Source organism: Haliotis cracherodii, unplaced genomic scaffold (genome assembly GCF_022045235.1).
Source record: "Haliotis cracherodii isolate W230 unplaced genomic scaffold, xgHalCrac1.p SCAF_13, whole genome shotgun sequence".
NCBI lineage: Eukaryota > Metazoa > Mollusca > Gastropoda > Lepetellida > Haliotidae > Haliotis > Haliotis cracherodii.
Window position 1 is genome coordinate 7,424,191 of NW_027266268.1, and position 16,624 is coordinate 7,440,814.

At 42.4% G+C, this 16,624-nt stretch overlaps 1 protein-coding gene across 1 annotated transcript in view; it reads left to right on the forward strand.

Moving 5' to 3' along the window:
- The first annotated feature begins 6,050 nt into the window (after window positions 1-6,050).
- The window catches only part of LOC139459563 (LIM domain transcription factor LMO4.1-like), a 57,551-nt gene continuing 46,977 nt past the window's right edge, over window positions 6,051-16,624 (forward strand). Inside the window, exon 1 of the mRNA XM_071241113.1 lies at window positions 6,051-6,423. Within this exon, the coding sequence (XP_071097214.1) occupies window positions 6,384-6,423 (40 nt within the window). The 5' untranslated portion in view covers window positions 6,051-6,383. The remainder of the gene's footprint in view (window positions 6,424-16,624) is intronic.

The window sequence follows — 16,624 nt, forward strand, 5'->3', positions numbered from 1 at the left end:
TCGTGCCCTGAATGTGTGTCATCGTGCCCAGAATGTGTCATCATGCCCTGAATAAGTGTCGCCGTGCCCTGAATGTGTGATATCATGCCCTAAATGTGTGCCACCGTGCCCAGAATGTGTCATCATGCCCTGAATAAGTGTCGTCGTGCCCTGAATGTGTAATTATGCCCTGAATGTGTGTCATCGTGCCCTGAATGTGTGTCATCATGCCCAGAATGTGTCATCATGCCCTGAATAAGTGTCGTCGTGCCTAGAATGTGTGTCATCATGCCCTGAATGTGTGATATCGTGACCTGAATGTGTCATCATGCCCTGAATAAGTTTCGTCGTGCCCTGAATGTGTGTCATCGTGCCCTGAATATGTGTCATAGTGCCCTGAATGTGTGCCATCGTGCCCTGAATGTGTGCCATTGTGCCCTGAATGTGTGTCATCGTGCCCTGAATATGTGTCATCGTGCCCTGAATGTGTGACGTCGTTCCCTGATTGTGTGCCATCGTGCCCTGAATGTGTGTCGTCGTGACCTGAATGTGTGCCATTGTGCCCTGAATGTGTGTCATCGTGACCTCAATGTGTGTCGTCGTGCCCTGAATGTGTGTCATCGTGCCCTGAATGTGTGCCATCGTGCCCTGAATGTGTGTCATCGTGACCTCAATGTGTGTCATTGTGCCCTGGATGTGTGTCATCATGCCCTGAATGTTTGTCATTGTGCCCTGAATGTATGTCATCGTGCCCTGAATATGTGTCGTCGTGCCCTGAATGTGTGTCATCGTACACTGTCGCACGATCCTGTGTCCATTCCAAACGCCAGGTAAGGTGAGCTAAATACATCAGAGAATGTCACTTTAATGTGCAGCAGCATTCCATTGTTATGTTCGTGAAAATATTTATCGTGATTAAAATTATGTTCGCAATACAATTACGTTTTGTCTAATTAAATGCCAGCAGTAGTGATGGAAAAAATTGCCATGGAGCTGATGTAAAGTAGATTTATCGACGTATCCATATCAGGTTACAAGGTATGATTAAATTCATCAACTTTTGTTAAGAAATTCTAAGCCGTTTTATTTAGTGTTCTTACACAGGTAATTTTTTCTGTCAACAGCGACAAAGACGCGGGCGTTTTAATTAGACGTTTCATATTCAGTTAGATTCATTTATTTACTCAAAACCACCCACGATGGTACATGAGTACAATATGCAATTAACATTAAACAAATATACATAGAATAATTTAAGACATTGAATACATACATTGCAAGTGTAAATTAACATCAGGATGTAGGGTTTTAGAACTTAAGTAATTTACATAAAATTCCCAAGTGTTTAGTGCTGTTCCTGGAAAATAGAAAAGGGTATTGGGGAACTTATAATAATATTTGGGATCCAGACGGGACAAAGGATTCACATTTAAATAAATAATGATATTCATCAGCTACTATAGGGTGAATTTTAATATTTTTAACTAGTTTTAAATATTTTGATTCAGTATGAGGTCAGGTTTGATATACTACTATAGTCTTTAGAACTAGATATGACTCGTTTCCGTTAGTATAAACTTTATACAGATGAACACCAACTCTAGTGGTATCATGGATAAACTACACACAGATGAACACCAACACTCGTAGTATCATGTATACACTACACACAGATGAACACCTACACTAGTAGTATCATGTATACACTACACACAGATAAACACCTACCCTAATAGTATCATATATACACTACACACAGATGAACACCTACACTAGTAGTATCATATATAAACTATACACAGATGAACACCTACACTAGTAGTGTCATGTATAAACTACACACAGATGAACACCTACACCAGTAGTATCATGTATACAATACACACAGATGAACACCTACACTAGAAGTATCATGTATACACTACACACAGATGAACACCTACACTAGTAGTATCATGTATAGACTACACACAGATGAACACCTACACTAGTAGTATAAACTACACACAGATGAACACCTACACTAGTAGTATCATGTATAGACTACACACAGATGAACACCTACACTAGTAGTATCATGTATAGACTACACACAGATGAACACCTACACTAGTAGTATCATGTATACACTACACACAGATGAACACCTACACTAGTAGTATCATGTATAAACTACACACAGATGAACACCTACACCAGTAGTATCATGTATAGACTACACACAGATGAACACCTACACTAGTAGTATCATGTATAAACTACACACAGATGAACACCTACACTAGTAGTATAAACTACACACAGATGAACACCTACACTAGTAGTATCATGTATAGACTACACACAGATGAACACCTACACCAGTAGTATCATGTATAGACTACACACAGATGAACACCTACACTAGTAGTATCATGTATAGACTACACACAGATGAACACCTACACTCGTAGTATCATGTATAGACTACACACAGATGAACACCTACACCAGTAGTATCATGTATAGACTACACACAGATGAACACCTACACTAGTAGTATAAACTACACACAGATGAACACCTACACCAGTAGTATCATGTATAGACTACACACAGATGAACACCTACACCAGTAGTATCATGTATACACTACACACAGATGAACACCTACACTAGTAGTATCATGTATACACTACACACAGATGAACACCTACACCAGTAGTATCATGTATACACTACACACAGATGAACACCTACACTAGTAGTATCATGTATAGACTACACACAGATGAACACCTACACTAGTAGTATCATGTATAGACTACACACAGATGAACACCTACACTAGTAGTATCATGTATAAACTACACACAGATGAACACCTACACTAGTAGTATCATGTATAAACTACACACAGATGAACACCTACACTAGTAGTATAAACTACACACAGATGAACACCTACACTAGTAGTATCATGTATAGACTACACACAGATGAACACCTACACTAGTAGTATAAACTACACACAGATGAACACCTACACCAGTAGTATCATGTATACACTATACACAGATGAACACCAACACCAGTAGTATCATGTATAGACTACACACAGATGAACACCTACACGAGTAGTATCATGTATACACTATACAGTGATAGCTTGATATCTTTAATGTTGCAGGGGAAGAAACACATCTCCATATGTTCTAACCAGCGTCAGATGGTCTCTCATAAATGTAGCATACGTGAACCACATGTGCACAACAAAGCAGTCTAGATTATATTCTATTCTATCAATGCTCGCTGTTCGCTTGTTTATTTATCGCCCGGAATACGTGGTCCCCTCGCTTCTTATAATTCAATAAAACCATATTTACTGTCCCTAGATATATATACAATTTTTTTTTGTATTTTAACCCATTTCATGTTTATGTATCCCTGGTTCCATGTTTGTGGGGACAGCCTCCGTGGTCTAGTGGTAGAGCGTCTGCCTGGAGAGCGAAAGGTCCGGGGGTCGATCTCCAGCCACGTTGAAAAATGGTACTTGCTGTTACCCTGTCTGGCGTTTGATATTTAAGATGCTAAAACAAGGACTGGTCGGTTCGGAGTCAGTATACTGTGTCTTGAGGGGGTGTTCATGGTAAACTGTGGCATGGTATCTTAGTGGGCTAGCACTATAAATCGCCACTAGTCCGGACTAGTACAAGCAGACACACACACAGACACACACGTGCATATACGTCGCTATATAACTGCAAGAAATCTTGGTCGCGACGTTAAACCAGAATTGACCTCACCCACCACATGTTAGTGGTCAAGGCGTGGGAAGCGCCTTAAAATACCTCCCCAAACCTTCTTCCACACCATCTGCGCGCAACATGTCCGAGAGTCGATATTTATGTATAAAATCAGTTGATATTTACACTTGCGCTCGAAACAAATATGCATGGTTATACAGAATAATATATACACATTAAAATTTTGTTTTTCTTGAAATAAATGTTTAATATGAGAGCTAATTGTTTCATGGTGCTTTCGGTAGGTTCTTCTCGGTGTCCAGTGTATTGAGTCCGCGATAGTACCCACGTTGTACAATTTGCCAAATATTTTCCAAAATAAACATTACTGTACATGTTTATTATAACACCATGGCTACATGCGTTATATTGAATACAAGCACATAATGTAAACGTGAAGTATAAAATGAAACCCGTCGGAAGTTATGTGAACAAATAGCGAACAGGCTCGCGTTTATCTCAACGACTGGCCGCCTATTTGATATGTTCACGAGGACATAGCCACGAGTGAAATCACATAAGAAGATCAAGAGATGTTATCAACATCAAGAGATGAGCTTACTCTTGTATATATGTATTATGGATTTTGTATTCAAAATAGTCGCAGCGAGTTTGGCCGAACTTAGGACAAATATGAAGTGCTATTTTATTAAGTGAAAATCTATCGACTTTATTTTCAGACTTTTTTTTGTATCTGCTCGTGATTGAACAATACAAAGTTCCTTTACTTTCCACATAGGTCCACGTGGAGTAAAGTATCACAAACAAAATAAAGTATAGATGTTTTATTTTTATATTGTATCTTATAAATTGTTAAAGAAGCAAACAAGGGCTTTTTCATTTAATCACTCGGGCATTTTCTAGTACAGATGGTCATTGTCATTTTGTCATATTGTCATATATATATATTTTTTATTAAGCAGACAATATGCACACACCATCCAACAATGCCCTATACGTTTTCATTTAATGTAAAATAAACATAAAAACATAATACATGGATTGTAATAATGTATGAAAGGCAAATGTTTACACTATTTGTGTTTGTTTATCTGGTGTTTACCCGTCCTTCATGTATGCATTACCAAACTGGGACCGCTGGGACGGTCTTAATGAATCTCCAAATCAGAAAAATACTTTCCCATTATGTGTGTCTTTGAATGCAGTGGGGCTGATAGAATCACAACTTAATGAGAACATAGTTAGAGCTATCAAGAAACAGGGGAAATTGTGATCGAACTCTGTGATACAAACTCGGACTAATCCAAGGCATGGTTCCAGATATTAGGTGGCTTTCAAATGAAGAACACCAACCAATGCTGATTTAATTGAATCTGGGTGTGGCCATATAGAGTTTTAATCAATCATTCTGCTTTGCAAAATCCAATTATAAAGGTTGCATGATCAAATCCTGCAATTAGTTTATTAATTCCATGCAATACACGGCTGTATGGCAGATGCGTGTAGAATTCTTCTCGTAACAATCTCAATCCAAGTTTCCTTAGCGTTGCACAGTTAGCAATAAAATTGGGGGAAATACGTCTGTATGATTAGGCACCAGTATCCAATCAAACAGACCTCATAAAGGCTGCACACGAATCGTCAGATCGGGACCTAACGTAATGCAATATCACGGTCACCGTCTGCACGTGATATAGCGCGCGAACGCGGCGTGCGTCTTACCCCGAATGTATCAATCCCCGCTATTAGAGGGAGCAGCCAATATTACTCTATACTTACCCCTAATGAAATAAAGGGGACCAGATAATGGGGTCCAACGTTGATTGAAAACACTTGTTAAAAACAACTCCGACTTAATTGATTGGCTAGAAGACAGTTATTTGAATTACACACTCGTGGTTCGTTCTTATTGCATTATTGCATGGATTTTCTACTGATTAAGGGCGCTCTCTCCGGGCAACTAGTGGTCGGCCGAGGGCAGGCCCAATATATCGTTGATTATACCACTTCAAATGTAATGGAAGGTTTGCAATTTTGGGCAGCAATGTTTAATGCCGTCTATTTCATGTCCGGGCAATATTAAAGCCCAGTAATTGCGATCGATCTAGCTTTCAAGCCGAGGAGAGGGTAATTAGCTTGGTTTGTTTATTCTTCATTTCGAGCGAGCTCGCTTACTCCGGCCAGCCATGTGCTTTCATTTCCCTCCGTTAATGAGCTCGGGCAACCCGACACCCCTACGTCTGAAAATGGACCGACCGGCGAGTCATTATCGGTGTATACTGAACGGTGATTCGTCGACTGGATATCATTAGAGGGCCCATTCATAGCTCAGTCGTTGTGCTTCGCGCTAATGAGGTAACCCCAATGCGATATGACAAGCCAAATTACTGGAGTTGGGATGCTTCGGCCGACACGGCTTGAATTAAAGATCGGCCATCAGTGCGGGCGAGACTAGGGGCGAGGAAGGACTGTCGTGTTGTGATGTTACTGAATGATACAGTGGTTTGAAAGTGTAGGAACTGCTTGCGGTGAAAACTGTCTACTCGTACCACAGGATAACGCAGGGTCGGAGTACGCTACCCAGGAACGCTACGATTCTCATACTAACTGGACCTGTCAGTTAATCTCGGGTTAACATTGGTGGCAGACGTGTGGACCATGGACCCGTCTGTGTCCGCATTTAACTCCATGACAAACGGTAAGTGCACTAGTCGCTGTGATCAACACACGCATACACAACACGTCACTTACCATGTCGTGCACATGAGCTCTGCGCGTCTCACACCACGCGCTCAACACAAAGACTGGCATTTCTATCCGACGGGGCAATGGCAACGATTTATAACCGCAAGTGAATGTTTTGACAGTTGAATAGAGATTTGGGATACGACAAAGAAGGGTAGTGTCGTTGGTGTTATATTGAGATCGGGGTTTCTGTATTCATTGTGACTATTTGCCACGTGCTGGTGGCGTTCTCTCATCATTCGCCCCAGTAAGACTGAAATCGTTGACAGTAGTGATGAGAGGTAAGGCCTCGCCGTGTAAGTCAGCCGTTCTCAAAGTGTGTACAATAGCTAATGGATTGGCCTGAGGCCCTGTCCGGCGACCGCCCTCGCCCATGTGGGTTCGCTTGTTTTGGTTGTGGCGGTCTCTCGATCGACAAGAGAGCGCTGAAATTCAGGCGTCTGGTATTATCGTCGTTCTGTTTTGAATCATGGGTTGCCTGATTACATGAAACACGTGTCAATTCCTGTTAGTTCTGCCGCATAGATGTACACAAAACCTTCTTCGGCTGACCTCGTAGCTGGCACAACAGCCATAGTTAAAAGGCCGCGCAGACAGCTGATCACTAAAGCTGATTTCGAATCTGTTATTTTCACGAATCTGAAATAAACAAAGTGATTGGTTTAGTTCATTCCGAATGTTCCCGTAAGATCGATCCGTGTTTTAGCCGACTTACACCACCGATGACACATCAAGCTAAAGAGTGATCGCTGCCTTTGATCTTTCGAGGGGGAAATGTTTCCTTTTTTTACTGGGGAGGGATTCGCGAAACCAGTTGTAGCGTCACGCCTCACAAACATCCACACACGCCGGGAGTATTGGGAATAAACCTGACTCACAGGGAACGTGGATCGGACTGTTTCCAGCCCTAGTAATGGTGATTAGTCATAGAAAGGAGTCGTGGTAAATGCACCTCTTTCTGCAGGACCCCGACAATGGTGCCCCACTTCCGATTATATCGCTGGTCTTTTCTCTGTAGGGTCACTCGAGGTCCGTGTTGGACTGCCGTTGGAGAGTTCGCTAATAAGACGCGGCCGTTGTGGTTGTTGAAGATGATGTTTTGCTCTATTACTTTCAATAGGCTTCATTGCCTCGACAGACCCTTTAGACGCCAAGTCAATCTACTGTCTGGATGCAGCCCAAATCTCACTAAGGAAAACGATCAGTCTTGTTATGTAAGCACCGTGCCTCCAGGTTGTAGAACCAACTATTGCGCGTTTACAATGCGACGATGTTATTTCGATATCATTATATAACATTCTATTTATAGCATGAGTAACACCCGTAATAAACACGCCTCGTAACGGTTATGCTTTTGTCCAGTAATGTTCCCTCCTTACATGTTTGTAAGTAGCTGTGATATACACGTAATTAACGCGGTTTGTGAAGATGTGCATGGTGACATGGTTCTGTGGTAGACAAGGTCTTAAGATGAGGGTGACACAGACATTAGAACACATCGTATTGGAGAGACCGCCTCCGTGGTCCAGTGGTAGAGCGTCCGCCCGACCGGTCATACCCAAAGACGTTAAAAGATGGTACTTGTTGTTACCCTGTCTGGCGCTCGGCATTAAGGGGCTAAAACAAGGACTGGTCGGCTCGGAGTCCGTATACTGTGTCTGAGTGGGGTATTCATGTTAAACTGCGGCATGGTATCTCAGTGAGCTAGCACAAAATTCGGCATCAGTCCAGTCCAGACTAGTACAAGCAGCCGCAGACACACGTGCATGCACGTCGCTATATTAGTGCAATAATCTTGGACGCGACGTTAAACCCCATTTCACCTCACCGTATTGAGGACCTTGAGACTACCCCCACGTGTAGGTAGCGTACGAAGGTCACCGAACGTTGCAAAGGGCAAAACTCATGTTGACTGCAGTGAATAGGGAAATAATACACTCAGATTTAGGATATCTGAAGCAGATGATTTAATAGAAGTGTTGCCCAAATCATTCACCAATATTTGTTTGTCACACATTATTTCTGATATTCTCGTCTGTTCTTGCCTTGTATTATTGGTGTTGGCGACTACAGTGTTCTAATGGTGCTCAGCTGTTGTGGTGTGAGGGTGGCACCCCTGGTGATCGCCAATGGAAGCGAGGTCCGCATCTCGACAATGATAGTCATCACCCCTGCCATGTTGTGTTGCATGACCAGAGCGTCATGAAGTCAGAGAGACAGTACCGCATATGCGTGTCCACAGACAGCGCCGCATATGCGTGTCCACAGACAGCGCCGCATATGCGTGTCCACAGACAGCGCCGCATATGCGTGTCCACAAACAGCACCTCATACATGGGTCCACAGAGTGGCAGCTGCATATGCAACTGCCCACAGAGTGGCAGCACCACGCCTGAATCCATTGCACACTTGTTACTGGATGTTCAGACCATGCCCCAGCCCAAGCTCTGTTAAAACAAGAATTGCAGTTAGATCCTCTATCTGTCGTACATCTCCTAAAGCCAAGAGATGTAATAGCGACGGCCAAACTAACTCTATTTCTGAGAGATGAACAGCTCCTCGAACGTATGTAAACGCAGCAGCCAAAGATAAAAAATGAAATCATATCAAAATACGAAAATAGAAATCTTATCAATACAAATATGTGGACCCTAGTCACACACGAGTCCCCTCATATGGGTACACTGCGTGAAGCCCATTTCCGCCGTTATATTGCTTGAATATTGCCAAGAGCGGCGTAAAACCATACTCACTCACTGACATGTGTCCTAAAGAGGGACAGGTCAGTCGAAATTGCTATTGCAGAAGGCGACCTCTTTAACACTTAAAGCAACAGCGACAACAACAACAGTGACAGTGACACCACCACAACATAGCACCTACGGTATCAGCCCAAGCTTCAAGTTTTATCCAATTCGTTTCTTACATTTCAAGTTACACAAACACCTTTGAGCGCAAACCTAAATACATGTTTCCAAACAACTGCCTGCTGCAGTGGTGTTATTCCCATGCTCCGGGTCGGTGTACCTTCTCCAACACCTATCCATTATTAATACTGAAACCACTACCGTTAAAATGTCACGTTTAATTCAGCCTCACAAGAAGCTGTCGCCGCTAGCTGGTTGAATGTATGTACTTGTACAGCACCGACTCACGCTTTAAGTGTTACAGATATCTAGTTGTCAGGAAAGTGGTGTTAATCATCGCAAAGAACATTTGTTTCTCTTGGAACGCCAGTGTTTTCTAGCACGATTGAGGAATCTTCGGTGTGTCGCGCCTAATTGTTGCGCAAACAGTCACCACTTCTTTTTATGAAACATACGTGTTGTAATTGCTATCCATTTAATGTCCTACATTAGTGTGAACGCTGAAATATGCAATAAACGCGATTCCATTATACAAATATTTGTTACAGCGAAACAGCGTGGGGGGAGTGGAAGGGGGCGATTGGAAATAGAAACTGTTCGCATTTCCATGCTCTTGACATAATAACAATCCGTCGGAATTGTTTATGGGACATGGATTAATGGTGTTCTGTTTCCAAAAGAATTTGTATCACAGAACAATCAGAACGCTTTTGTTGAAAAGGATACCAATTACATGGTACTGTGGCAATGAATGGGTGCATGATGACAAAAACACAGGTCTGGTGCAGACAAGGCATTTTCATTATGAAGCTCACTCGAGCGGGATAAAGAGCTATAATTTACGAAGTATGATCAGTCGAAAGTACAGAAATGTTTCGCGTATTGATGAGTGAGTGCGTTGGGTTTAACGCCGCTTTGAACAGTAGTTAAGACACAGGGATAGAAACGGCTACTGGTCCGTTAGTCGGAGACAAGTGAAAGTCGAGATGGACTAGTTTTATCCCCAAATCTGATGACATGTATATTTATGTGAATCACAAGTCCGAAATGAGCTGCGGAAATGACTAATGGTGTCGGACTCGTGAAGATCTGGGTTAAAATTGGCCTTCAGCAACCCATGCTTGTCGTAAGAGGTGACTAACGGGATCGGGTTGGACTCTCAGAGTTCGTTAATGTATATCCTCGTATCCCAATTGCGTAGATCAATGCTTATGATGTCAATCGCAGGATTGTGTGATCCACCCTGGACGTTCTCCTGACCTCCGTGACAAAGCTGGAATATTGTGCGGGGTTAAACAACAAACAAACAAATGGTGTTTATCCCTGTCAAAGTCATAGAATTCCCAGTGTGATGCGGGTCGTACACGTTTATCTCTTTTGTGGCACCGACAAGCATTGGAATGGTGCGGACAAACCATTATCACAGTCTGGGATTCGAACTTACGGTCGACGGTTTTGAGAGCTGCTTGCATATATATATATACACACACACACAGGGTAATGGCGAAAACTGGTGAGCAGACAAGCGCTGTCCGCTCCTATTTGTGTAAAAGCAATTTAAGATTATAAGCCTTTTACCGTTAAGCCTGACCTGGTGTGGTATTTAAGCACCGACGATGACTCGAACATGGCGCACACTAGTGGAAATCGCTTCACTGAGAGCGGGGTCTGCACTGTGGCAGCTCTCTAACCATTCCTGACAGTCTGCGAGTCTGTCGCGCATATTCCAATAGGTGCTCAGGTACCGTGTCAGTGACATGTTTTTTGGTTAACAGGCTCCGCAGCCAAACAATTCCCCTTTCCTCTCGGGTGCGTGGTGCTTCATGTGCAAGAATGGCGCGCTGCAATGAGTTTATTAATTACGCTGCAAGTGTAATAACGCGCCAAGGTACTTGTTGGTGTGTGTCCATCGTTGCCGACTATTTTGTCAAAGTTCAACTGTTTAGTCTTGCACTGCACGTGCTCACGGGGACGTTAGGGAGGAAACAGATCTGAGGTGAACATTTGTGGGAAACAGGAACAGATCTAACCAGAGTAACGTGGACATGAATGGGAAACAGGAAGAGGTCTGGCGTGGGCATCAATGGGAAACGGGCAAAGATCCTGACGTTATTTGAGATTTTCTGTTGTGTTCCAGGAGGTGGAATGACGCTCAAATCAAATGATATTTCAATGTCAGCGATATGTGATTCATACATAGATACCTGTCCTTCCGAGTACCAAAACAGTCTGTGTGGCAGTTTATGAGACGATTCTCAAATATAAAATGGCTGCCAGGTCATAACTTGCATGTAGAGTAATCTAGAAGAAACCTTATGAGTTTAATTACTGAAACTTTGTCTCCACGGGGTACAAATTACAACGTCTAGACCTGTAGTGGCCATTGTCTCCGGACAGACATAGCCTCCCCCCTCTCCCCTCTCCCCTCTCCCCAACCCCCTCATTAAGTGTACGGTTGAGCACGTGATACCGGTTACAACAAACATTATTCGGGATACATCTCCGAAACGATGAATATATTCCACATCAATGAGCTAAATAAGGGGTGGGGTCCAACGTTTGTTTGTAATGAATACAGCCTACATTTAGTATACATGTTAATTAACTCACATGCTGAAACGTCAATACAATTCCTTTAATTAGTTTTACTAACTTAAAAACTGTCATCGCACCAGACATATTGATGAGGTGTTAAGTGCTTTCTGTCGTCAATAGTTGGAACCAATAGATAATGCCTCACGCACCCCGAAGACGAGTATGCCTGTGTTAAACACAATATCCAATATCGTTACACATTTGATATACGATATTCTGTAAATATAACAGGTATAGATAGGTTAACTGTAATTACGCTCCGCGCTATTAACCGCATCAGAGATGGATATTGTATATTAGGACCTATAATGGCCGAATCTATCCGTGGCTCTCGTCAGAGTGATTACAGTTAATCATCACGCTTGTGAAGGTGACTAGAAGCAGACAGCTGTTTATAATTACTGTATGATTGACAATATCGGAGACAACAGCCCGGAGTAATTACATGGCCGTCATGCGCAACAAGGATGTAAATAGGTGTCCGGAAAGTAGAATCTAATTTCATATAACGCGTGAAAACAATTAACATCCTGTTTTAAAAAACAAGCCTTGATTGTTCTGTCGCAGGTACGGTATTGTGAAATTTTCACGTAATCACTGTTTATTTTCGCTCACATTATCTACAATTGTTTTTTGACAAATTCAGTTCAACTCGATACTTGTAAATCCGTTTGGGTCACCGTGTACAACACTAAACTCAAACGTTCCCGTGTTAGTTGCATCGATTTGCGGTTGTATATTCCCATTCGGGCGCCATTGCGCATCTTACTAGCCCTTATCGAGAATTGCGTTTCTGTTCGTGTTTGCCTCATCTGATACTCCTCGTCTCCCCAACATCTCCGCCTAGAGGTTGTCGTGTGGAATTCTTTGTCGTGTCTTCATTGCCTGCCGCAGCCTTCCTGTAGTGTCTAGTCTGTCCTTGCCCCACTCCCACCTGCGTTATGTGCACAGATATACCCCACCCCAGGGTATTGCGGGATATACCCCTACACCAATTTATAGCGGGATATATCCCACCCCAGTGTATAGCTGGATATATCCTACCCAAGAGTGTGCCGGGTTATATTCCCACACCAGTTTATAACGGGATATACCCCACCCCAGGGTATAGCGGAATATACCCCTTCACAGGTTTATAGCGGGATATATCCCACCCCAGGGTGTAGCGGGATATACCCCTACACCAGTTTGTAGCGGGATATACCCCTACACCAGTTTATAGCGGGATATATCCCACCCTAGGGTATAGCTGGATATATCCTACCCAAGAGTGTGCCGGGTTATATTCCCACACCAGTTTATAACGGGATATACCTCCACACCAGGGTATAACGGGATATATCCTACCCCAGAGTGTACGGGGATATATCTCCACACCAGTTTATAACGGGATATACCCCCACACCAGGGTATAGCGGGATATATTCCCACACCAGTTTATAAAGGAATATACTCCACCCCATAGTATATCCCACCCAGAGTGTAACGGGATATACCCCACCTTATGATATAGCAGGATATACCCCACCTTAGGGTATAGCGGGATATTACCGACACCAGGGTATGGCATGGTATGCCCCACACTAGTTGATACCTGAGTGTGCCCTTCACAGGATGAGCAGTAAATACCCCCAACCCAGGGTAAAGCAGGATATACTTCGCTCAGATGTATCGTGTACCGACATTGTCACGTCACGTGACCTTGATTCATCTTGTCTTCAATTATAATATACATTTCAATTTGTTGGTTAAGTTGAATCTTTTTTTTGTTTTGTTATTCCAACCAGTCTGTGATCTTTACAGCGTTATAGCCAACACGCCATTCGTTCTTGTCGATTGCACAACACAGTTTGTAAACACGTTTCGTGAAATAGTTCAGTGATTGGTTAATTTCGGAACTATATTTGTTTATTCTTTGCTGGTGGGTTTCTTCTGAACAACTGAAATAATCAAGTCGAAAATCTTGGGATCATGAAAGTGTGCATCGTCATTTATTCGATTTCACATAGTTGTAAAGAAATTAGTTTTCAGATCAAAGGGTAGACATGGTAATTTGTTCACCTCTATTGGAGTTGTTTTATGCCAGACTAGATGTCGTAACCCAGAGATTTAGCTCCAGTCAGTTAATAGTATATGCGAAATACAATAGTGCTGGGAAGAATTATTAATATGCCTTCTTGTGTACCTAGACTCTAAATAAGGAGCAAAGCCGATAACAAATGCTCGACGTTGTACGAGTCGACAGTTACCGAACCTATGCGTGAACATTCGGCACATAGACACATAACTGTCATCCCCAGACTGTTTATAACGCGCTGTGCAAGCAACGCCACTCACAAACTCCAGCTTTGCCTAAAATATCAAAGTTTTGATTCTTCGCTTCTGTCCCATCTAGACTGGTTTCAATCGAAGCGCAGACACGAAATGATCAGCGTTTGTCAACATCGTCCTCATTTCGCATATTTACCACTTCATCTTCCTGTAAACACCGCTTCCCGTGTACTAGGTGACACACAACTTAAATCCGTAACTACACACATTATAAGGTCGTCAACCGAATTTCCTTATCTAAACAAGTTGTCGGCATATACCGTTATGCTGCGGACATCATTTCGCGTGTTAAGCTGTAATCATGTAGAGTAAAAGCACATGCAGAAATTATTTCAATACAGCTAAATATTTCCTCTCCTCAACTTAATAATAGTATCGTTCCATGTTTTCACGAAGAGGGATGCGACACGAAAATCTACTCTTCTTGTTTTGAAATATCAAACACTCAAATCGTAGATCGATAGTAAAACATGAAAATATTGATATTTGAATATCACTTCAGTGTATCAGTGTTTTTCCATGCTGTAGTGAATTCCGGCAGCATGTTTTTTTTTCTTGTAGTCTATTATATGTGGTGAGTAATATAGTATGTTCCAGCGAGAGGCCCTGTAAGGGTGTTTAGTCTTTTGATCCATTGTATCAGGCTTGGCAAAAAAAGAACGTGTGTTCAAAAACATAGAAATGTGTGTGAAATTATTCTATTTCGCTAACTAAAATATCCATAGCCAGATATATGATAAGTTTTTGCACACTGAAACTATATGTACAGAGTAATGTTATACGTCACCGTGGGAGGCCCAGGAAGGGTTTTCGATTTGTGTCCATGTCAACACAAACCCTGTAACAGCCAAGTGACAGTTTGTAGTGGGTGAGTTAGCTAGAACACTTAAACTGCCCTCGCTTCGTGCCCACCCTCATACTACTTATACCGTCTCCATTATCGCCATCAAAACTCCCTCCAGGACCCATCGACTGCTAATCGACGCATTAACTTGAATGTGTTAATACGCTGTTTTAATAATGCATAGACGTCAATCGTTCGAACCTGTCAAATATTTTACTGCCATTAAATCTACAATTCCAGTAAGTGGTTTTGCGTTGATGATATTTCTGTAGGTAAGACACTCTTGCGTGTTCCGTTTAACGATTAGGGTCTTATCCGTTTTCATCATCAATCGTTTAATGGAGCGTAGGCATGTGCTGTGTGGATAAATTCTGCCTCAACATCCGAACCCGTCCTTCGCGGGTTGCCAGACTCGTTAACATCTGGGTGAGAACATGTCTTCAGCAACCCATGCTGGTCGTAAGAGGCGACTAACGGGATCGGGTGGTCAGGCTCGCTGACTTGGTTGATGCATGTCACCGTATCCCAATTGCGTAGATCTATGTTAATGATGTTAATTACAAGATTGCCTGGTCTAGACTCGATTATATATAGACCGTCGTCATGTACCTTGAATATTGTTTGCTGCGGCGTAAAACAGGATCATGTGTTCAGGCTCGCTGATTTGGTTGATGCATGTCATTGTATCCCAATTGTGTGGATCAATGCTCATGATGTCAATCACTGGATTGTCTGGTCCAGACTCGATTATTTACAGACCGCCGTCATATAGCTTGAATACTGCTGGGTGCGGCGTAAAACAAACAATAGCAAATAGCCAAGTCAGCTAAATACTGACATTATGACAAACTGTCTCCAGCTTGCTTTATAGATTCGACATGTGTAATATGTTGCTAAACCTGATATGAACAAGTTGTACAACATTACAAAAAGCCTCCTTCGAAATTTATGCCTGTAAGAGGGTATGTCCCGCCGACTAATTGAATACGTCGGCCTGCGGGTTAAGGAGCTGCGCAGACAAAGCCAGCTGTACGACCCCACGGCTTAACAACCCCGATATTTTAGTTGAAACCTATTAGGCAGTATACCCCGCATAGCACCTTGATGTCTCTCAAATCGCGCACCTGTTTCGCCGATGTGTAATTCAGGCTCTTAACGTCGTCCGGATCCATCCATTTGCGTTGTATTTTTTGATAATCCATTAAGCGCGTCGACGTTTCGCTCACATATCAATAATTCAGGAGAGAGTAAATAACGCAACACACGCATGTGCAATCAGTTATTAATCCGCCCATATCAAGACAACCATTAGATGAATATTATATGCTCCGAAAACGTTAATGGTGGGACAAATGGTTTGGTATTAATCTTGGGTAGAATAAACATTAAACAATGATTCGTCTAATCTTCACCACAATGATATCTCCTAGTTATAGTAATACACTAGGGACCATGTGCTTGAAGCTTGAAGCATGGACAGGAATGATTCTGATTTGTGTGCTTGTTGTTTAACGCCG